This window comes from Gymnodraco acuticeps, unplaced genomic scaffold (assembly GCF_902827175.1).
Source record: "Gymnodraco acuticeps unplaced genomic scaffold, fGymAcu1.1, whole genome shotgun sequence".
In the NCBI taxonomy this organism is placed as follows: domain Eukaryota; kingdom Metazoa; phylum Chordata; class Actinopteri; order Perciformes; family Bathydraconidae; genus Gymnodraco; species Gymnodraco acuticeps.
This window is the reverse complement of record NW_022992313.1, coordinates 1,128-24,473: the sequence shown is the minus strand read 5'-3', so window position 1 is coordinate 24,473 and position 23,346 is coordinate 1,128. Positions and strand designations below refer to the sequence as shown.

Sequence of the window (23,346 nt, the reverse complement as noted above, 5' to 3'; positions counted from 1 at the left end):
GATGTTTTCACAAACAGACTTTATTTAAAAACAGTTTTCTTTAGTGCTTCAAAGTAAATCTATTGTAAACAACCTGCACTTCATCTGAACAATTCATAATTCAGCAATTTGACCTACTTCTAAGCACAAACACAAATAACAAGACAGAACACAAAATGTCAATGAAGTCCATCAGGACATGTCTCACATGTCCTGCTTGTGTTTCAGAGGGCTGCTTCACAGTGCTTTCTTTTCCTCCCCGTTCATTATGGTCTGGTGCTGGGCCTGCGGAAGAGGAGGAGGTTGGGCCCCTCTTCAGTGGCTTTGATGATTCTCCAGGCATCGTGGTGCATAAGGCCTTCCAGAGAGCAGCCGTTGATGGACACCACTTCATCTCCGACCTGGATCACTCCGGACAGCTCTGCAGCGCCTCCTGGTGGAGAGGACAGCAAATCAAGGTAAAGATAGAGCGTCTGAGTCAGCTCGCTAAAGAAATAAATTAGCATGTTATATTCCGGTTCCCTCGTCTCAACATTTTTATATTTATGTTAGTTGTGTACAGCTGAGAGTCTCAGTGGTAATGAATCCCCTAAAAATAATTAACAAATCATTTTACCAGTACCACACCATGACCCTGTTATATAATATATTCACACAGATCATGTTTTCATTAATAGGACTACAGGCATGCTACAGTCCACTGTGAACAGGAACACACAGCTCTAAACACTTCAATAGTTTCAAGATTAATGATTAGCTTCAAGGTGAAACACTTCAGGCCAAAACATGTTTTTTCATGCACTGCTTAGTTTGGAGCGTTGGGGCTATTATGGTTCCATAACATGTCTTCTTTCAGACTAGTACTAAGAAAACTTCAAAAATACACATTAAGGCTTGTATTTAACTCATTTTGTGTCAATGTGTCCCACAATTCACTAAAAGTGAATGCCTTATTTCCATATTTAAACATTTCAGAACACTTCTAATAACAATTATAGTTTTAAGGTCAGTAATGAACTGGGGAAGTTTCCTGGTGATATATATTAGTTACAACTGTTACCCTATTCACCTGCAGTCTGTACAACATTTTCACAATCCATATCTTTAAAGGCATTTTCTCCAAAAGAGTTTTGACGACTCTCAGCAGAAATCCCTATAGCACTTACACAGCAAACTGTCCTGTTTCATCCCTATCTTTATTCTGAAGCCTGTTACTTAAAACATGGATAAAAGGAACACTTTTTTAAGGCTGACAACAGTATTCTATGATGTATGTACTGATACAAAGAGACATCTGAATCCCCCCACTAACAGCCCTTGACTCCTATAGAGTGGCGAAGTCACGCCCATCTACTTCCGCCCCATGGGACCTTATTTCTGAAAAAGTATGTATTGAAGTCAATGGAGAGAGAAAACGTATCTTTCGATCCCGTTTGAATTGTGCCATGAATTACACATATGATGTTTGTCAATCTTAAAAAATAATTTCCATGTCAAAAAAGTCACAGTTTGTCTTAACACTGTTGAAATATAAGACTATGAAAAATACGCAACTAATAATAATAATAATAAATTATATTTCTATAGCGCTTTTCTTGAACCCAAAGACGCTTTACTAGAAACTGTCTCTGAGAAACTAGAAAGACTACACATCCCAGAGTCGCGGTCCCGCATGCTGGCTCTTACGGAACCGACTAACTCCCCTTGTGTGTGTGTACAGTTCTCAACATGGCCAGACTTGTAGTGATTTTCACTTCTTTTAATACTTTTCGCTTCATTCTGAAAGAAAGAGGTGAAATGTGCCAACGTGACGACCGTCTTGGTGTGTGGTGCGAGACCAGAGATGTAGTTCATTGAGCGGCTTCACACAAAACAAAGTGTTACTTCACAGTTATACGACACATTTTTTTTTTTTTGACTGGCAAAATGATCTTTTAAATTGACAAACATCATATGTGTAATTCGTGGCACAATTCAAACGGGATCAAAAGATAATCTTTCTCTCTCCATTGACTTCAAAACATGATTTTTCCAAAATAAGGTCCCATGGAGGTCCACCGGAGAGGGAGGGACTTCGCCACTCTATACAGTATGTCAGCAAAAAAACACACATTTTGACCCTGGCTTTATGCAAATGTATGTACTGAAAATGTATACAGATTAGCTTAGATCCAATAAGAAAAGGCCTCTGAGCCCTCATGGTGGGGGGGTGTCATGGTGATATCTCTAAGTTAAAGCTTTTGATCCATTACTGTGTCTGAGATGTGGAGACTTGTACCTTTAAAGACGCGTTTGACCAGCAGAGGCCTGTCTCCCTGACTGGAGGACTTCCCCCCCTCCAGACTGAAGCCCAGGCCAGTAGAGGTCTTGTGAAGCTCCACCGTTAAAGCCCCGCCTGGACCCACATCCACCACTGAGGAGTGTTCAACAAGCACATTACAAAAGACAAACATAAACAGTTGATTAGAAGTTCCTGATGACAGCTGACATGGAAACAGTGATAGACGCCTTGTTGTTGAGGGGTATCAAATACTTTCCCTTATTATAGCCAGGCTTGGGGAGTAACAGATTACATGTAAAGAGATGACGTAATCAGGATACAAACAAAAAGGTATCTGTATTTGATACATACATACTGAATGAATTTTCTTTATGGCTTATATTTAGGTTACTTTCATTCTTCTTTATTTTAAAGTACATTTATACTTCTGATTAATGTATTAAGCTTAAACAGCATTTGTATTGTTACATACAAAAACATCTTATTCTTATTTATTTTCTCTTTTTTTATTGCATTGCACTAGATTATGAGCTAATCCAAAAGTAACAGAAAGTAATCAGGTTATATGACTTTTATATTGTGATACTCAGATTAGGTTACCCACTACATCTTTTGACATGCAACCAGTTATTTGAACGGATTACATTTTGAAAGTAACCCTGACTACTGTAAATTCCATTGAAATAACAATGTACAGAGATCCCGCCCCTGTTGGCCATGCTATGTTGACTGCAGGAATCAAACCCCCAAGCCTCTAATGGTACACACTGACTTAGCAATAATATTGAGTTGAACCTAATATTTCTTATTTAAACGTAATATTATTGCTTTCAACTAACCTAATTATGTGGACTCTGTTCATTTTAATTAAAGGCACATTTCAGTTTTTTCAGGATTGGATGAAGCCCTACCTGCTCCGGCCCCCCCGCTCCTGTTTCTGGTGGGCTGCTTCGGGGTGTCAGAGCTCAGCTCACCGTCCTCATCTCTCCAAATGACCACTAAGGCTTGCATGGACAGTCTGGCTTGATGAAGGCAGGACACAGTCTCTCCGTGGGTCTTACCCCCCAGACTAATGCCATTAATGGATAAAATGCTGTCCCCTCTCTGGATGGTGCCTTCGAGGCTCGCTGTGCCTTTAGTGAAGACCCGATGAACCTGCACACAAAGGTAAGTGTTATATAATCCCAGCTCCATCCCACAATTCACCTTGTTTACACTTCCTAATTATTAACACCTGAGCCCTTTTTGTTAATCTGATCAACCATTCAACAGCCTCATGCCTGAATAAGCCCCGCGGTACCTTTCACACACAAGTCAGGACGAAACACTTATCTGAATGAAGTTCAACACGCACAGAAGAGACGAAGCACCCCAATCATTATCTCTTATGCAAAACATAAACTATGAAACTCCAAAAGAAAACAACATTGTACAACGACAGCAATACCCAGATCTGCACATCCTCTCTTTATCTTCAGTGTTCATTCATGCCAACTGTGATGAATGAATATCCAGCACAAGTCTTTACAACAGCATGAGAGCAAATACACAGTCACAAGTTAACATCCTGTCCAGACATTCTTCAGCATGTCTGAAACAGGCAGCAGGGTTCCCTCTCAGGGAACAGCTTCCCAGCATCTCTCTGAGAAAACTTCCCCAGAACAAATAATGGTGGTGGTGAAAAATACCTTCAACTGATCTATTGAAGTATTCAGCTTGATTAAGCCATCGATGTTACTTATTTCATGTCAGAAAAGAGCTTCAGATTTTTGTAATCCCTAGATAGGAAGAAAATCATCAAAAAAGGAAATTGGACGACACTTTTTGTACTCGGGTCCCAGGAGGATATATACTATTTTATAATGTAATATTGTTATTACTGGCTGCTACCTTTTTGCACTAATTAAAACTTGAACCACACTGTTGTAAAATAGGACCGAGCAATATATACTTTGTACTACAGTTATTACTGGCTGCTACTTCATTACCTTTAAATGTTAGTTTTTTATAATGCTGCTACTTACTTTAACTACCTTGGAAGTATCCTTATTTAATAATGTGTGCTTGACTCTTTTTTTATTTTGTCTCAATCTGCACTGTCCCCTTTGCTGTGGGGGGGATACATGACTTCTTTTTTCTGAAGAGCTGCTACTGTTCAGAACCTAAGAGGATCTAAACACAGCTGAGAGAAAGAAGAACAACTAAAGTGCAAATACAGCTTGTGCATTAGTTCTGTACACAAAATCTGCACTGTTATTAGCAATGACTTTGACCTGCACTCACACATGTAAATATATCTAACAATCCCAAGACAAACATGTATTAGTATTCTTTTTTTACCTCGTGTGAATCTGCACTGTTCTGTTTCTCATTCTCACTCTGTTGCTACTAACTACTTTGTACATTAAGATCATTAACACAATAAAAGTCAACTAATACAATATTAAATGTGATCATAGCTAAAGTAGTGCAACATTGAAGTGTTAAAAGCAATAATTATAATACAATAATTGAATATATATGGTGCTCAAATGGCCCATTCTGCAGAATGAGTACTCATTACACAAATACATGATCTGAGTACTTCTTCCATCTCTGGTAATATACAGATAGATATTGAACAGTGCGTTCCTCCTCACTGTACTCACTGTAATGGCCTTCTGCTCCAGGTCCACTCCACCAGCGATACTGAAACCCAGCCCCGAGCCCTCCTCCTTACTCAGGACCACCAGGTGAGTGTTGTCATGGACCTGCAGAGCCAATCACACGGTGAGCAGGACTAAACTATGTGGAACCTGTACGATGTTACTGCATGTGAAACCGACAGTGGTGTAAAGAAACTAAGTACTGTACTTAAATACAATTTTGAGGTACGTGTACTTTACTTCTTTAGTATTTCAGTTTTTTGCTACTTTGTACTTCTACCCCACTATAAGTCAGAGGTAAATGGTGTACTTTTCCTCCACTACATGTATTTAATATCTTCAGTTACTTCACAGATGTGGATGAATGATGTGAAATCTAATCAAGTGTTGAATCAGACTTTAGTTCCACCTGGAGTAAATCCACCAGCTACCCTGCAGAATACAAAGTCATTCAAACTAGCTGCACCTTTACCAGCTTTGAGAACACTTTCATGATCAATCATTATAAAACATATCATATATATTATTCTGAAACATTTGCACATTGACTACTTTTACTTGTGTTACTCTAAGTGTTCTGAGATGCTAATGCTTTTGTACTTTTACTTGATTAACATTTTGAATGCCGAACAGATGTGTGTTTGCAGTACAGTGTTACCTGGGGGAGCCCCTCAGCCTCCTGCAGCAGGGCCGACACGTATGATCTGAGCGGAGGGGGGGGCAGCAGGCTCTGCAGCTTACACCGACGCTCAGGAGACGAGGACAGCTCCTTTAAACTGCACACCAAACCATATTCATATTTAAACAACACTTGCCTCTGACTTCAAACATGATTTTAGAAGATTTAGTAGTTCCCAGAGTCCGCAAAACGAGATCAGGAGACCGAGCGCTCAGCTCCCTCTGGCTGGAACCAACTTCCTGTTTTTATCAGGGAGGCAGAAAGAGTCCAAAATGTTTAGAATGTGTTGAAGACTTCCCTGTTTAATAAAACAGAACAAATACATATTTCACACTGTCATCTATGTTTGCTAATCTGTAAAGCCCACTGAGAACGTGTTTTGTGACATTGTGCTAAATAAACAAACTTTGATTTGATTTGAGTAGAAGTCATGAAAATAAAAGGTGCTCTAAGGTTTTTCTTTGTCTCCATCCTCAAGACGCCCCAAAACCTCTTGAGTATAAGCAGTAGAACAATCACATTTCTGCTTTCGACATTTCTTTATTCTTAAAATGCAAATGTTACCACTGTGATTTCTTCCTGCCTGGCATTTTAACTAAAATAACGATCTTTTGCTAGAGCTAGATTATAACAAAAACAAATGTTCCCTTATGTTTGGTCCTAATTCTCTTCCATTAATATCAGTAAAGTGATCTATGATAACATATATTAAAAATAACTCAACAAACTCAGAAAATAAAACAATGTTGGATGTAACCTTATATTTTATATAACCTATGCTGTTGTTATATTTATTCATGTACAGCACCTTGTTCAACTCTGTTGTTTTTTAAATGTGCTGTAGAAATAAAGTTGGATTGGATTAAAACAGAGAAAGAAGGGTTTTTTTTCAAAATGTATAGAATATGACTTATGATGACAACTTTTCTCCTCAAATTTAAACATTTCATGATATGACATTATATTGCAAAACCACAATATATAATACATAATAAATAAATACATTCTCAGATTCTTCCTCTCATAGCATTAAAAGTCTCCTATTATGCTATTTTTAGGCATATATTATGGGTCTCACATATATAAAAAAGTTCTCTATGTCTATGATGTGTTTCGCTCAAAATACCAAACAGATCATGCATTTTAGACATCCCTCATATCCCTCTATTTCAGCCCTGTTATGGCACATTTCTACTACAGCGCGGTTTAAGCGTGCCGTGCACGGCCCGTTTTTGGTTGCGTTTCCACTAGGCGTATTACCGGCTAGCGCAGAGGTGGGCAAACCTTTTGGCTCGGGGGCCACTATCAGTTTTAAAATTTGACAGATGGGCCGGGCCAGTAGCAGATCGGTGAAAAAAAAATGTAGCTGTCCACTCATTAAACACTTGGAACTCATTGTCGACTTTTATTTTCTTTGTTCCACTCATTGTTACAGATGCAGGTTCAAGGGTGAATTAGGTTCAAAGGTGAATTATTGCGTCATCGTCATGACGTAACCGTTACGTGCCTTATTATGACCCACACAGCGTTTTACGTCGCTAATTTTCTCCGCAACACCGCTCACAACAACATCAATAGAGGACTGCGTCGGGTAGTGTTTAATCACACGAAGCCAGATTAAATTAAATAACTACTTCTCCAACCTTATACCTTTATCCAGAGTGCCGTGGTGCATTGTTTATTAATGTGGTTCAGCGGTAGTGATGGCAAAATGAAGCTTTGAATGAAGCATCGAACCACTTGGACAATTGTGTCGGAAATAGGTTCATTTCTCGAAGCTTCAGTTACAGCGACCTCTCCTGGCGAAGTGCAAGGCTGCAGTGGGTTTAACGTATCTTTGCCTTGAAAAATATTCGATGCACACACACACACTAAGACTGAATATCATGTTCTATTTGCAATTAAAGATTGATAATTGTGTGTATTGGGTTATTGAGAAGAGACTATAGAGTGCTGGACATGTTTTTGGGCGGAGAGGGCCTTTTATCAGTTATTAAAGTTGAAAAGCAATGATTATTTAAAATACATCCATTCCGGGCTTTGAACCAGCTGCGCGGAGGACATCGCCGCATTCGGGCCGCCGGCTCTATCCACTGGGCTATCTATTCCTTAAAATATTGAAGTGTTTTTATATTACTGATAATTGTCTTTTTGTTCACAACTTCTCCACATTTCGAAGTGTTTCCCGAGCCAGAACGACCTATCTTTCTTCCTGGCTTGCTCTATAATGATACTACAATTCAAATGCAAGCAATACAAACAACAACTCAACAGCAACAACGCAAACTACGACAACAACCCACACATTGTGCATTGTTTAGAGCGGTCATAAAGTGTTGAAGCGCTCAAATTTGAAACTGTTTCAACCTGTCACCTGTCAGAATCGAGACGAGGCAGTGCATTGAATCGCGTGAATGGACCGCGAACCAGTCAAGTGATTCATTCAGGAAATGAAGCAGTTGCTGCTTCGGACGTCACATGTCACATGATTTGAAGCAAGCTTCGAAGCACTGCTTCTATGAAATAGGAAGTCCAGGGTTGAAGCTCCGTTCGAAGCTTCAGTGTCAAACTGCCATCACTATTCAGCGGCATTACCGCCCGCTGCAGTGCTGCTCGTGCACCGGAGTTTAGTCTACCCTACTGTTAACTCGTGGCAGCGGGAGCTGTAAAGTATTCATTGTCTGACTGTCACACAAGCAGCTGATAAATATCCCCCATCAGTGAATGTGTTTCAGTCTGAAAGCTGTTTGGCATCACAACGTTGTTATGAAAGTTTCTCTGGCATTCTACAGGTGATGTTAGCATAGCAACCAAAGCTAATCAGACTATCTTGACTACTTGTTGCTATCATATTGTGGCATAGGCCTATGCCGTTTTCTACACCCATATTTTACCGGCGTAGTTTTCGTTATGATTTTACTTGTATACAATATCAATACATGTAGCCCATGTATTGATTCCATCCGATAACTGCTATAATACAAAACAACAGGAAAACGTCTGGCTCTTCACAATGGTCAATAACAGCGAACGGATGGTCATTAAAGTAAGGTAAAATGAACAGAATCACACTAAGCGTGGTTAGTGTTGCCTGACTTTATATAAGTGTTTTTTATAAGTGTGTGGTCGCGTTCTAGTCACTTTGCTCAGCGCTACTGCTTGTTACAACTTGTATTCGCCGTACTCGCCATGAACTGTTATTGCTCAGGTTAATCTCGCCCCCTCCAATGTAAGCGTGACGTATTTGCTTCTTAGATCTTGCCGGGTTGCCGAGTGGGGCCAGAGAATAGACCAGACTCCAGCAAAGGTAAATTGTGTCTAGAGTGCGCCATCTAGTGGGATCAACTGAAATGCCGGGTATTGCAGGAAAAAGGAAAAATGAATGCGGTCTTTACTATAATTTGGACAATTTTGTACCAATATTCGGCGGGCCGGATTAAAAAGCCCAACGGGCCTTAGTTTGCCCATGCCTGGGCTAGCGGGTACTATTCACAGTTTTTCTGGCCCCATAAAATCGAGGTTCTTAGCGGGACAACAACCAGGCTGAGTCGGGCTGAGTATGCTAAACTAGAGTGAGAGAATCGCTGGCAAGGGGGCTACAACTACAACAAAATGAACATATTTGACCGCGATTTACATAAATAAAGCAGCGACTGTATTCGCCATGACACAGACAGTCTGTGGTTTGAAGCAGCCCACTGTGGTTTGTACTTGTCTAGTTTCTGAACAGATATGAGGAGCTGTGAGCTTGAGTGCTGACAGCTAACGGCTGATGTTGTTTTTCTGTGGTTCGGATTGAAGATGACGTCACGGCTCCGCCTACACTGCGTTACTATAGTTACTACCCCAGCTACTAAACTGTAATGGAAACGCAGCATAAAGTGAGCCTGTCCTAACAAGGCCTAACTATACCGTACTAAGCCGAGCAAGGCCCTGCAATGGAAATGCGCCATTAGTAGTGATGGTGAGATGAAGCCTTATGAAGCTTTGAAGCTTTCCAGCCAATTGGTTCGCAAAAGGGTTCATCTCATGAGGCTTCATCATGGGCTTCATTTGAACACAAACCCCCTGTTGGTCAAAGTGTGTAAAACAGGCAGATTGGACATCTCAACAGTGTGCTCTATCTCACACCGAGTTCCCAATGAGTAAAGCCTTAGAATAACTCTAAACAACGAACATAAAATCATATCTTAATGTTAACAATATTGTTGTTATTCCAGTTGAATGATTGTGATTGAAAAGCCTAAGGAGGCTGGTAAACATTGCAAAGAGGGATTTGCATTCCTTCATAAACTTAACCATGTTGTAGCCTGAGAAAGGCTAAACCATATCAAAGAATACATTTATTAACTACATTGTCTCATTTAGCTGTAGCTTTTATAAACAACAAAAAATACGTATTGTTCAGTCGTTGAACCAGAGACCCTGCGGTCGTGAGTCAACTGCTTTCCAGCTGAGCCACAGCACACACACTACAGCTCCCTGAAAACACTGGAACATATTTATTCCTGTATTTATTCATGTTTTTATTCCTACATTTATTTATGCTTGTATCTATTTATACGTTATGACATGTTCCGACCTCTATATAAGTGAGGGTCTGAGCTCTCTTGATTTCATCGTGTCACCGGGCCCGGGTACAGGAGGGGTAATATGGTTCTTATTATACATCCATGGGTATTATGAGCGTTGTGGGTCAACGGTTCAACCGATCTGAATCGCTTCGTGAAGCAGTCACGTGGTATCGACAGGCAGCGAGGCTTCGTTTGTCATCGATGACGTCACTGGCACAAAACGATACAAGCCTCGATACATGCTTCACAAAAAGCTTCGGGGATTACTCGACACACGCTCCGAAGCCTCGGCGCAATACGTAACATCACTAGCCATTAGAGAACTGCTGATTCTGGGTCAGTAGCTGTTGGCCCCGCCCACTTTTGAGCACAAGGAGGTCTCCTCTCTGCCTGCAGATTGTCAGCTAAATGCTGCCGTGATTAAACACCATATCATGTTCCAAACCACTTCAAGGATTATTTCTTAAACAGTATGGAGCTCAAATGCTTTTTCTCTTGCCGGTTTAGCACAAGGTGAGTTCCTTTTTTTATTTCCTGCTTTTTTACACATATTCTCTCCAGTACAGCGTTAGCTCTGAGTGTTAGCGATGCTTGCTAATGTAAAAAAACATATTACGTCCAAAACATGTCGCACATTGTTTCTGATAGCAACGTTTCTTTAAAGCATTCTGCTGCAGTGTCTGGATACAACCTCGGGGGGCACCACAGTCAACATTCCTGTAACACTAATGGCTACAATGTGCTTTGTGTACATTCCATGAATATAATGGCCTCCTCACCTGATGGACCAGCTGGGCGGCTGTGTCTCTGTGCCTGCTCCAGGGGTCTCTTCATCGGATCCCGGATCAGTCCTGCTCCCCCCGTTCACCTCTGCTTCTGTCAGGGTTGCAGCAGGTGGAGAGCTCTCGGTTGCTATCGTAGGAATATTGGGATAGCTGCCAGGCTCAAGTGTATCTCCGTCTTCACCATGGCCTCTGGTAAAGTCCTCTGTGCTCAGTTTTTCCAGTTCGGGCATACTGAGAGCCCTGAGCTGCCGCACCCTGCTGCGGGGGAACTTGCCGTGTTTCCTGCGCAGAACCTGAGGAGTGTGTGGAGCAGCCCTATCTTGAACTCGAGCCTCAGGGCTGTCTTCTGACAGGGAGGCTGTGTTACGGCTCGAATATGGAAGCTCAATATTTATTAATGTAATATTAGATGGAGATTTACCAAGAAAAGGTGAGAAGGGTGTGGTAGGAATAAGATTCTCCACGTAAGGACTTAAACTCCTTTGCCGTGGCCGGCAGTCAATAGAATTAACCACGCCCATATAACCAGCAATCCTTTGGTTAAGAGAGGCTCTATATGCCAGAGCGTAGGACTGAATGTCAGTGCTTTTAGCCGCCGGCCTGTCAAAGTTAGCCAGGTTTTCAAAGGACTTTATCTTATGTCGGACAGAGAAGGGGTTGAAGTCTGCAGACATGGCAGCCTCTGTGGAGAGACTTCGCCTCTCTGGCGTCTTTATGGACAGTCTGGATAACTTTAAGCTCTCACTCAACTCCCCTATAGCAACGGGTTTTGATCCATTACATGTTTCTTTAGTAGAACAAAGTGAATTCAACACTGTGTCACTGACCATGCCGCTTGTTTTGTCTACTGTGGAGTTGGCAGGAGGAAGCATGGCTGCTGATCTGGCATCTCTGTGTCTTGGAGAGCGTTGAGAGTCTTCTGGGTTCACTGTTTCATGGTCTGCTACAACTGGTGCTGATGAACCAGATATGGGAGACAGTCGAACTTCAATAAACGTTCTCTGAGTGGCAGGAAGGGGTGTTTGGATGGGTGCTTTGGAGCCTGAATGGAGGTCCTTCTCTTTAGCCAGCTCTTCAGAGTGCAGTGAGCTACCTGAAGACCCAGCTGTAACTTGCCCTCTGTCCATTACTTTGGGCAAATCATGGCAGCTGTATATATCAGACTGGGTATATGTCTTTAAAGAGCTGGATATGGATGTTGCTGGTTTTGATGAGTGGTTTAAGGGAGCTGGACTTTCACTCTTGGTAGTTTTTTGTAGAGGCTCCTCCTGTGGTTTGATTTTGCTCTTAATACTAAGGCCTTTCAATTTGGGAGCACTAGTGCTTGCTCTGATTTGAGTTTTAAAGTTACTACTGCACACGGGGGGGTCTGAACTATCAAAGCCTTTAAGCCCAGAGGTGTTCTTAAGTACAGACATAGCATGAGGGTATGTTTTACACTCAAACTGCTTTTCTTTGTTTGTCATTGATGCTGGCACAGTTTTATTTGATTTGCATGAACCTGAGGTCTCCAATTCAATTGAAGGTAAATGTGGTGTTTGTGTATTTAAATGTTTAAATAAAACTGAGGTCAGCAAGGCATCTGGATGCAAGTGTTCGACGGTTCCCTGAATGACACTGTGGTTATCTGCTGGGGGGGGGGCTGCTGTAAGTGCTGAGTGTCCCAGGACTGCATGCCACACCTGCTTGAACTTTGTCACAAGGTTCAGTGGCACTTCTGATATGGCACTCTGTAGGAGTACTGTTGAATGGTTGGCATGGTGGCTGTGTAGAGGAGGCCCCTAACAGCTGAGAGAGCTGTGAGGACTGGCCTGAGTTGTCTTTGTCTGTCAGAGAGACATCAGCAGAGCCCTGCGGCACATCAAGGGTCTGATCCAGGTTTATATTTGGACAGCTGGCATGCTGAGAAGTTGAAGACCCCTTTGGTGACAGGCTTACATTACAGAGTCCATCAGAAGCAGGTTGCTGGGCATTGAATGAAAACAACTCCACTTCTTCCTCATCTGAGGAGGGCTCCAGAAGACTCCCACTACTGTCGGCTATCTTACTGACCATTACACTGTCGTCAGTGGTGGACGAATCACTGTCATCTCCTGTGGGATACATACACTTAGAACCAGCCTCAGGTGGTTCCAGGTGAGATAGGTGGTTCTCATGTGTTGTCTCCACAGGAGGCATGGCACCTTGTCCACTTCCTGCTTCTAAGATGCAACAGTCCTGGGGGCTAGACTGTGTTGGGAGCTGAATGATGGCTTCCTGTGACAGGGTGACTGTCTGTGGGCCTGAACAGCAGGATACAGGCTCATCAGGTGATGTTATGTAGGGGAATGTGTTGTGTGTATCACTGCGGGGGCTCACTTCTGATAAAATGTCATCGATATTGGTGATGGGTATTTGAACGTCATGGTCAGTTTGGGCTGTGTGGTTGGAATTCCCTGAATGTTCACTTAATGCTTGTCCTTCGTCAGATGTTCTCTGAACACATCTGGCTGGGTACAGAGTCGGGCCTCCATCACTGCTCCCTGATGACATCATCAAACTGGAAAGGCGATCTACAGCTGGGACCAGAAGTAAAGTAAGGACTTAATGACAGTGAGTAAACGTTTTCGATGTTGAGGTTTTTCTGAAATGGTAAATGGATTGCGCATTTTTGGAAACGCACACGCACACGCACACACACACACACACACACACGCACGCACACACACACACACACACACACACACACACACACACACACACACACACACACACACACACACACACACACACACGCACACACAAACCGGCCCTGACCTCTATACAGATTCACATTTCTAAACCAGAGCCATAACAAACACAATTCAACTTACAGTCGGGACATTTCTAGTTGGATGAAATCTTTGGCACACCATGTTTCTCCTACCTAGCGATGTATTCAAGCTAAGACGTACAGAACAAAGTCACTACATACTATACTACATTGCATCAGAGGTGTTATAATACGTCAGCAAAGATCAAATGGTGCAGTTAATGTCTATGGTTAGGAGAGAGAAATATATTCAATAATTAGTTCAGAACATTTAGAATACTAGAGACATTGCTGTGGATGTAGTTCTTCTGGTGCTTTTTCTTACATAACACATCATGTTTTGAAAGATGCTTCCACTGAACAAACTGAGACATTGGCTTTAATTCAATCTATGATGTCATCAGTTTCACATAAGTGTATTAAGTTAGTTGAAAGCAATAATATTAAGTTGAACCTAATACAGTTATGTGAAATCTGATGACATAATACATTTAATTAAAGTCAACGTTTTCAGTATTTCAGTGCAGGAGAGTAAAGGAAAAACATTTGTCAGAGGATTGATACATTTCTTTGATCAAATATTTGATTTCTATTAAATGAAATACAAGCCTTCAACAAGAATCACTAACTTCTGTAATTAGTTGATGGATGTTGAAAATGTTTACAAAAATATTTGATTCTAAATCTGCACCCCGAAGAGTAATGTGATACAACTCTCCACAGCAATATCTATTCTAAGCTAAATTAAGATGCACACTACTTTACTATAAACTACAAATAGATAGCATACAGGGAGTTCAACTAGAGGGTAGATATGGTACTGTTACCTAAAGGTACAATTGTGTATATGATAGTCACCATTGATAGAAAGCCGGGAGCTGGCAGGTTGCTTTGGGGGAGTAAGTGAGGGAGGGTTGATCCTAAATCTTAGGTTGGCATAAGAGGGAAAGAAATGGCGCTCTATTCAAAGCAAACTGAGCAGCATTCTGGTGCTAAAAGCTTGCAAAAACGAAGCGTAATACAAATATAATACATACAAATATACATCACATGCAGGTGCAGGTGCAGGGAAAACAACATTGATGAAAATAATAGGATTTTCTCTGCACAGATGTATTTAAAGTGAAATCAATTTAGCTCATCCCCTTTTTACAGTCCAGAAAATGGTCAGCAGATTGTTAAAACTTCAGGTCTTGAAATGCTCCTTTTCCTTTCACCAGGGAGAGGGGCGTGGCAGAGTCCTGGTGTGATTGACAGCAGCTGGCAGGCTGAGCAAACATGCTTGCAATGTAGCATACAAGCCATGGATGGAAAGTGTGATGTTAGCATTTTTTTTAAATCAGAACTGGGAGAATAACTAACTGTATTCTGACAAATCCATTTAAAACCAGGGGGTGCCTTGACAAAATATGTCATTTAAATGTCTGCATCTGGTTTCTGAGTCAAATGATTTAGAGTGTTGATGTAGCAGACCAAAAATATTAAAATGCATGTCATCCATCCATTGGCTACACTCACTTATCCCTGAGTACAACACAATCTCCACTGAGGCGGCAGGCTTGGCCCCTGAGATCACTTTCCACTTTCGAGTGATGAGCGTTTAAAATGATTCATCTAAAATCATGTTTATTGGGAAAGCTGTATGAGACAATGTACCAGTACACTCGCAGACCACATGACGCTGCATTGCATACTTTAGCCAGATTTGATAGACTTCCCCCACATCAGGAACGCTGCTACTTAAAAAGATCAGAATCAAGTTCTTACCTGAAACCGGTCTCTTAATTTCCAAAGACAGGGTAACTGGAAGGTTGTGCATGAGCTCACAGAGTTCCTCGTAAGTGGAGGAGCGCACCAGTTTCTCTCCAAATGAGACAATCTCATCTCCAGGACACAGCTTGCCTGTAGATTCCTGGATGTAGGATGAAAGAAAAGAGATTGAATGTATGTAAGAGTAGCCTTTACATGGTTATTATTTCATTGTAATCAATTTGATTTTAAAATCCAATCTCATGTCTGGTTGTGCTGTTCTCTCGTGAGTGAGAGTAACAAGCATGAAGACAACAAGATGCACGGACACTTTATAGCTCCGTAAACTTATGATGAAGTTTATGCTGGTAAGGTTTATAAGGACAAAATAATACTTCCCTCTTTTCAAAGTATACAGCAAACAAAATATGCTGTGTTGTCAGTCTTTATTTACTGTTAATTACTTTGTCAAAAGTTATCACACATACTGTGTGTGCTATTGCATATATGATCTGATCTATATATACAGTAAATTGGACCTGGATGAAGATGAACCCACTCAGACGTACCCTCTCCGCGGCCCCCCCCAGGCTTCAGCCCAGCAATAAGAACCTTCAGAGGGGAGGACATGATCTCCAGGTCCAGACCGAAGGACTCGTCCTCGCTCCTCCTCAGGCTGACCGTGTCGATGGTACAAAACAACCCACCAGCTCGCCGGCATCTCCCTTCTTACAGTGCTGATGGGGGACCAGCCCACCAGCAGTCTTGGGGTTTCTGACCCCCAGTGGGGCAGAGGAAGGGGACTGGGCGGGTGCTATGCCTGGGGGGGGCTCATCAGCTTTAGACCTCTGCTGCTGGGGCAGGCTGGGTGCTTCGATGCTCATCATACTCTTGACTCGTGTGATGGCTTTATGCTCGAGCTTGGGGGAGCGCTTTGACTCCAGCTGTACATCGTCTGGGTTTGTGTAGTTCTCACTATTGATGGTCAAATGACTAAGCGTACAGATTGACCCCCCTGCTTTGCAGATAAGCATGAGGGGTGACTCGGGACCAGGAGACTCAGACTTATTGGTGAGAGCTTCCTCACACTGTGAGAAACTGCCACAGAGAGGAGTGGTCACCTCAAGGCTTCCACACCTCTGCAGACCCCCATCATCCTCACTATTTCCATTTATATCCAACGATGATGCAGCAATTAAAACTGCTGAATCGCATTTGGAGATGTCAGATGCCTCGGCTTCACTGAAGGGAACAGATCTTGTTGTCCTGTGGAGGAGCGCGGTGCTCCTCGTGGTGATGGAGTCCTCTTCATCACTGAGCACATCCTCAAAGCACATGACCCGCCGCTGACGGAGGAGTGGGCTTCGCACTGAGGTGGGGCTGGAGACAGAGATGGGCTGACACACACCCTCCACATGGTGGTTCAGAGGAGCAGGGGGCTTCTCTGGGGAGGCGGGGTACACACTCTCCACTTCTGTTAGAGAGAGGGTGAATGCTTAGAATAAGATGCAGCTAATGATATCAACAGAAATGAACCAATCGTTTCATTTCCAAATAAAAACAGACAACATGGTTCCACAAAGTATCAGTTAAATCTACTGTACACATTTTTAATATAGCACAATATGTCTATATGTTCAGTAGATTGGTATATTGGAGAGTATTCAAATGTATTCGGTATATTTTATAATGTTTGGATACTCCTCTGAATCTCTCTCTCTCTCTCTCAATTCAATTCAAAGGAGCTTTATTGGCATGAAAGTTAAATTAAACAATGTTGCCAAAGCATCACAATACAAAATAATTAACACCATTAACATACATTTCAAATGTTTGCATATTATTGATGATATATATATACAGTGATACAATTACATTTCAACACGTGTGTGTGTGTGTGTGTGTGTGTGTGTGTGTGTGTCTCATTCACTGTCCCTCAGGTTGTGGCATGTGTATACATATTGGGCAGCAAGATGTGCCTTGTCTCCTTCTCCTAGGAGTACTCTCAGTCTTGAGAGGTCATCAACCTCCTTGAAACCTGGGATTACAGAGTTCAACTTGTTCCAGTAAACGCTCCTTACTTTGTTGAATGTTTGGCACTTCAGGAGGAAGTGCATCTCTGTCTCAGTCTCACCTGTCGTACAGTGACCACATATTCTTTTGAGTCTTCCTGTTTCGATTGCCAGTCTGTGGTCACTGAGCCTGTACTTGGTTAGGATCTGTCTCTGCTTTCTGTCTCTGACATTAGAGAGATATTCTGCCAGCTCATACTCTCTGTTTAGAGCCAGGTAACATTCTAATCTACTTTGGCTTTTAGTTTCTTCTTCCCAATGTTGTAAATAGTTGTGTTTGCATTGTGTTATAATGCGTTTGACTGTGATTGGTGTTTGGAGAGCAGTGTTGGTGAGAGACTGGTCAGAGTGGCTCTGAGGGGGCAGCTAGCCTCAGCACCAGCTGATAGGGGACTCTTCTCTGGGTTAGCTCTTGGCTTTGGAGGGCTTTGGAGTGGAGGGTGTCTCGGGGGCTGGATCTAAGGTGGTTAAAGAATGTTAGTGCTCTCTTTTGAGTGTTAATGATCAGTGGGTCTCTGCCTAATTCTGCTCTACATGCATTTGTTGGTGTTTTTCTCTGAACACGTCAAATGTATCTGCAGAATTCTGCATGTAAAGACTCTGTTGGATGTTTGTCCCAGCGGGTATAGCTCTGGTGACTGAGTGGACCCCATACTTCACTACCGTACAGCGCAATGGGCTGGATCACACTATCAAAGATTTTGAGCCAGATTTTAATTGGAATTTGGACATTATAAAATGTTCTCTTAATTGCATTTAGAGCTCTTCTGGCTTTTCTTTGAGTGCATTCACTGCCATGTTGAAACTTCCCGATGCTGTTATGGTTAAACCGAGGTAGGTATAACTCATACTATGTTCGATGATATGATTGTTTATGGTAAACTGGTATTTCTTCTCCTGACATCTGGGGCGTTTTTGGAAAACCATGACATTAGTTTTTTTCATATTGACTGCCAGGGCCCAGTTCTTACAGTACTGGTCTACTATGTCCAGCTGTTGTTGTAGTCCTTGTTCAGTAGGAGACAGCAGAACAAGGTCATCGGCATAAAGCAGACACTTCACCTCTCTATCTAGGAGGGAGAGGCCAGGAGCAGCACAGTGATCCAACTGAACAGCAAGTTCATTTATATATATATTAAATAAAGTGGGACTTAAATTGCAACCCTGACGAACGCCTCTTCTCTGGGTGAAGAATTCAGTTTGTTTGTCTCCAATTTTAACAGCACACTTATTCCCTAAATACATTGATTTAACCAGATCGTACATGTTGTCCCCTATACCACAATGTAGAAGTCTATAATAGAGCCCTTCGTGCCAAATAGAGTCGAAAGCTTTTTTGAAATCAATGAAACAAGTGAATATCTTACCATGTTGTGTTTGGTGTACATGTTTGTTAACTAAAGTGTGAAGGGTACATGGTCGGTGGTGCGGTGTTTTGGAAGGAAGCCAATTAGATTTTGACTCAAGATGGATTGTTGGTTAAGGAAATCTTGTATTCTTTTATTTAGAATGCTACAGAATAATTTCCCGAGACAACTGCTGACACAGATGCCACGGTAGTTCTTAGGGTCTGATTGTCTCCACTCTTATGAATGGGGGAAATGAGCCCTTTGCACCAGATGAGAACATCCTGACTGCAATACGATATTGAACAGCTTTAACACTGTTCTCTTCTGATAATAACACAGGGGAAATAAACGAGGCATCTCTCTCTCTCTCTCTCTCTCTCTCTCTCTCTCTCTCTCTCTCTCTCTCTCTCTCTCCTCTCTCTCTCTCCCTCCTCACCTACGTCGATCTCTCTCTCTCTGCTCCTCGTCTGTCTCATCTTCTCCTCTCCTCGCATCTCTCTCTCTCTCTCTAAGGAACCGCAGTAAACAACAGGCGTTGCTATAGCAACACGTCATGTTTATGTTCACATTTTGAGAGACTGTTTGTGATAACCTCTGTAAAGAGCTGTCATATCTGCTCAATCAGGGGGAACAATGTCAAAGTTGACTGCTGCATGAGAGAACACTAGATATTATAATGAACTGGGGACTGTTGTACCATGAGGCCGTGAAGAGTTGTCCTCCAAGGAGGTGCTGCAGCTCTGCTGGTGGAGCGTCTCCTCACTGTTGGAGGCCGTCAGCACGGACTCAGACAGGAAGGAGTGGCTGGAGGCGTCCTGGGAGAAGTACTGAGATAACTCTGTCTCTGAGCTGAGAGAGCCCTGCTGCACAGGGTCAGCACAAGAGAAGGACATATCAAGGAAAAGAGAGATCAACATAACCAAATTACGAACTGAATCTATTCAAAAGTACTTTTTCCTATTTGTACAAATAATGTGTGTATCGGTTTTACTCCATTTCACTGATGTTGGTGTGACAGAGATAGAAACATAGCATTCACCTGGGATTTAATAGAAACATCAAATACATTTACTTAATGTAGATGTTTTGATAATTTACTTAATTTACTTATGCTGTCATTTCTGACCAGGAACACCATAGATGTTACAAAGTTGACTAAACCAGTCAACATTCTAAGAAAATGGGGATCAGCAGTTATATATTTTCAGATGCCTACTGTGGAGGATATCATAAGACCTTTAAGCAATCAACTGTAAAACACAATATTTATGATTGATGAAAGTAGTAAATGGGTCAGATTTGTCCCGAATACGACAGGAGGGTAAATAAAAGCGTACTCTGCTGGCAGGCTCCAGGAACCTCTTCATGGTCCAGCTGAGGGCCGGGGAGCCGTCCCCCTGCCGCTCCTTCAGCGTGGGGCTGGGGCTCTTACAGGAAGGACCTGCAGACGACAGGAGGGACCGTTACACCCAGATTAGAACAGCAACCCTGAGCCCATCGGAGGCGTGCTGCTGAACTCTCGCTCGCAATGTAACACCCACGAGTAAATCAAAGAAGAGAAAGGACAAACGTAAATGCAGGTGAAGAGATATCAGACCTTGAGACTGAGATGAGGGTCTCTTTTTCATTTTGTCCCTGTTTGTGGATCGGGCTATCATCTGATCCATCTCCTGCTCTGATACCTGAGGAAAGGCAACAGAAGGCTTTATAACAACTGTACGACACTAATGAATACAGAGACGATGCCACCATATGGAAGGATAAATACAAATGTATGTAATGTATACGTATGTGTGTGTATAAAACAAATATAGCATGTAAGAAACATGTGGGCGTGTGAAAGTGAGCTCTGTTTTTATTTTTTACAAGGAGAAACTGAAATAAAATGGTCTGACCAAAATTAGAATGTTGTCCAATCAATTATCTCCAAAAGGAACCACAAAAGGAACCACATGTTTTTTAACATTCCTACAGCAAGTTAACTTGACAAATCTGACCGTTACTAACATCTCTACTGTCCCTATCACAAGCTTCAAGTAACCTGCGGGACACTTCCTGCTATGTTTGGAATCTGACCCCAAAATCAAGGCTGTTCTAAAGATATTAGGGCTCCCTCACAGTAATAGATACATGTTCTTATGTGTATCGGTCAGTGCTGTAAAGTAACTAAGTTTACTACTAGTCATTTTTTTGGATTAGTAATGTGAAATATAATCAAGTGTTAAATCAGACTTTAGTTCCACCTGGAGTCAATCCACCAGCTACCCTGCAGTATACAAAGTCATTCAAACTAGCTGCACCTTTACCAGCTTTGAGAACACTTTCATGATCAATCATTATAAAACATATCATATATATTATTCTGAAATGGACCAATCTGCACAATCACTACTTTTACTTTTGGTAATACTAAGTAAACTAAGTACTACTACTAAGTACTTAGTATATTTTGATGCTTATACTTTTGTACTTTTACTGGAGTAACCTTTTGAAGGCAGGACTTTAACTTGTAACAGAGTATTCCTACACTCTAGTCAATTTAATTTGACTTAAGTATAAGATCTGAGAACTTTTCCACCTCTGGTGTCTGTATAAATAGAGACATGCGTCCTCTCACCTTGGGGTTGGGGTGCCTGCTGATGATGAGACTGACAGGTCCGGGGCCACACTCACTGAGGATGGCGTAGGCCTCGCTGAGAGCAGCGTGCCGCAGACTGACAGAGTCCACCTCCAGGATCTGATCTCCACGGCTGCACAGAGGAGCACACACACTTCCCTTTACAGCCACAGCCTCAGTCCACACATACAGTACGCACATCATTCATGATCAGTAACTCGTATGATGTTTGGTATCTTTGCATCAAAGCAATTCCACATAAACTTCAGCTGCATCTGTAAATCAGTTTGCAATTCAAAGATGACTCAGTAGTTTTAACCTGAGCCTGCTGTCCATCTTGGCCACAGAACCCAGAGCCAGATTGTGGATGTAGATGCCAGGAGAAGAGTTCTCCAGGGTCAGACAGCAAACTCCAATCCCGAGACCAACAGCAGGCTCTGAAACATCATGATCCAGAAGAGAAAAGCAGTCAACATACACCATATGCTTACAATACTTTTTGACAACAAGTGCAGCAACTATGGTACGCTGCTGCAAAGTTTGAGCAACAATTGCTATTCTATTCTCTATTCAATTATTACCAGAGGTGGGGACTCGAGTCACATGAGTTGACTCGAGTCGCATATTTTTTGACTTGAGACTTGCTTGACTAACATTGATAAAAGACTTGACTTGACTTTGACTTGTTATTCATGACTTGAGACTTGACTTAAGCTTGAGACAGATGACTTGAAAGGACTTGACTTTTTAAAAATTAAATATTTGCGTTTGTTTTTGTAGTGAGATATTACGTTTAGTTTTTTCGAAAAACGTGATTATAGCGCCGTGCGCGCAAACCTGGACACCCACTAGAAGGCAGGAGTCTCAGTTAACATGGCAGTGGCTAGCTTTACTCCAAAAATAGTGAAGTTTGGATTCAAGGATTATGTTGTCGATGACGCTAATAATGCGGCTTTCACACCAGCGCTTTTCCCTTTCTAGCTCTGAGCGGGAGCTTTTCTGGTTCAGCTCCGGTTTCCCTTTTCTGCTCCCGCTCTGTTCACACCACCCAGAGCTGCCGCTGCTGCGTCATGACGTCACCGTTTACGTGCCTGCTTCATAAAATCCAAACCGCGCGGAAATCAACAATGGCCGATTGCTTAGTTATCCTCTTACGAAACGAAATGGAAGGCATCGGACGACTTTACAAGGGACGACTTTACTTGGAACTTTACAAACATCACATGCGAAATGCAAGACTTCTTTGTGGTCTTCAGCATCTACTTCAACGACGAATCTGCCCCTGCCCCCGCCTCGACGTAAGAGAGACGTATGCTTCGAAGCTCTTGCCTCTAGACCAGTGTTTCTCAAACTTTTTCATACCAAGGACCACTTAACCAATAAAAAAACACTCGCGGACCACCTAACTCCACAAATATCCAAAAACACATCGTTTTTTACAAATCGCCTGGAAATTGTACAAACAAGTGGCAACATGTGTGATGAAGGTGTTTATCTGGGCTATATCATGCAATCGAAAGTGAAACTTAAGCTCGTTCCATTGCGGAGATATTCCCGCGAGAGTGGGAAAAACTTAAATAAATGTATTTATTTCAAATGTGAAATTTTACCAATATACTCACGGACCACTAGGGGGCGCTCACGGACCACCAGTGGTCCGCGGACCACACTTTTGCGGCTTTCACACCAGCGCTTTTCCCTTTCTAGCTCCGAGCTAGAGCTTTTCTGGTTCAGTTCCGGTTTCCCTTTTCTGCTCCCGCTCTGTTCACACCGCCCAGCACCCGACTGGTGCTGCCGCTGCTGCGTCATGACGTCACCGTTTACA

General features: G+C 42.2%; 1 protein-coding gene across 1 annotated transcript; it reads right to left on the bottom strand.

Annotated features, from left to right (window-relative positions):
* On the bottom strand, positions 1-21,958 carry LOC117541180 (PDZ domain-containing protein 2-like; the record flags this gene model as incomplete). The annotated part of the gene is given in 15 exon segments (XM_034208312.1): positions 1-412; positions 2,258-2,392; positions 3,172-3,415; positions 4,909-5,010; positions 5,564-5,681; positions 10,938-12,581; positions 12,583-13,501; positions 15,502-15,646; positions 16,039-16,182; positions 16,185-16,957; positions 19,602-19,767; positions 20,242-20,345; positions 20,502-20,586; positions 21,522-21,654; positions 21,841-21,958. Coding segments are annotated over 15 exon segments (4,997 nt in total), but the record flags the coding sequence as incomplete, so codon positions are not given.
* Between the last annotated feature and the right edge of the window lie 1,388 nt (positions 21,959-23,346).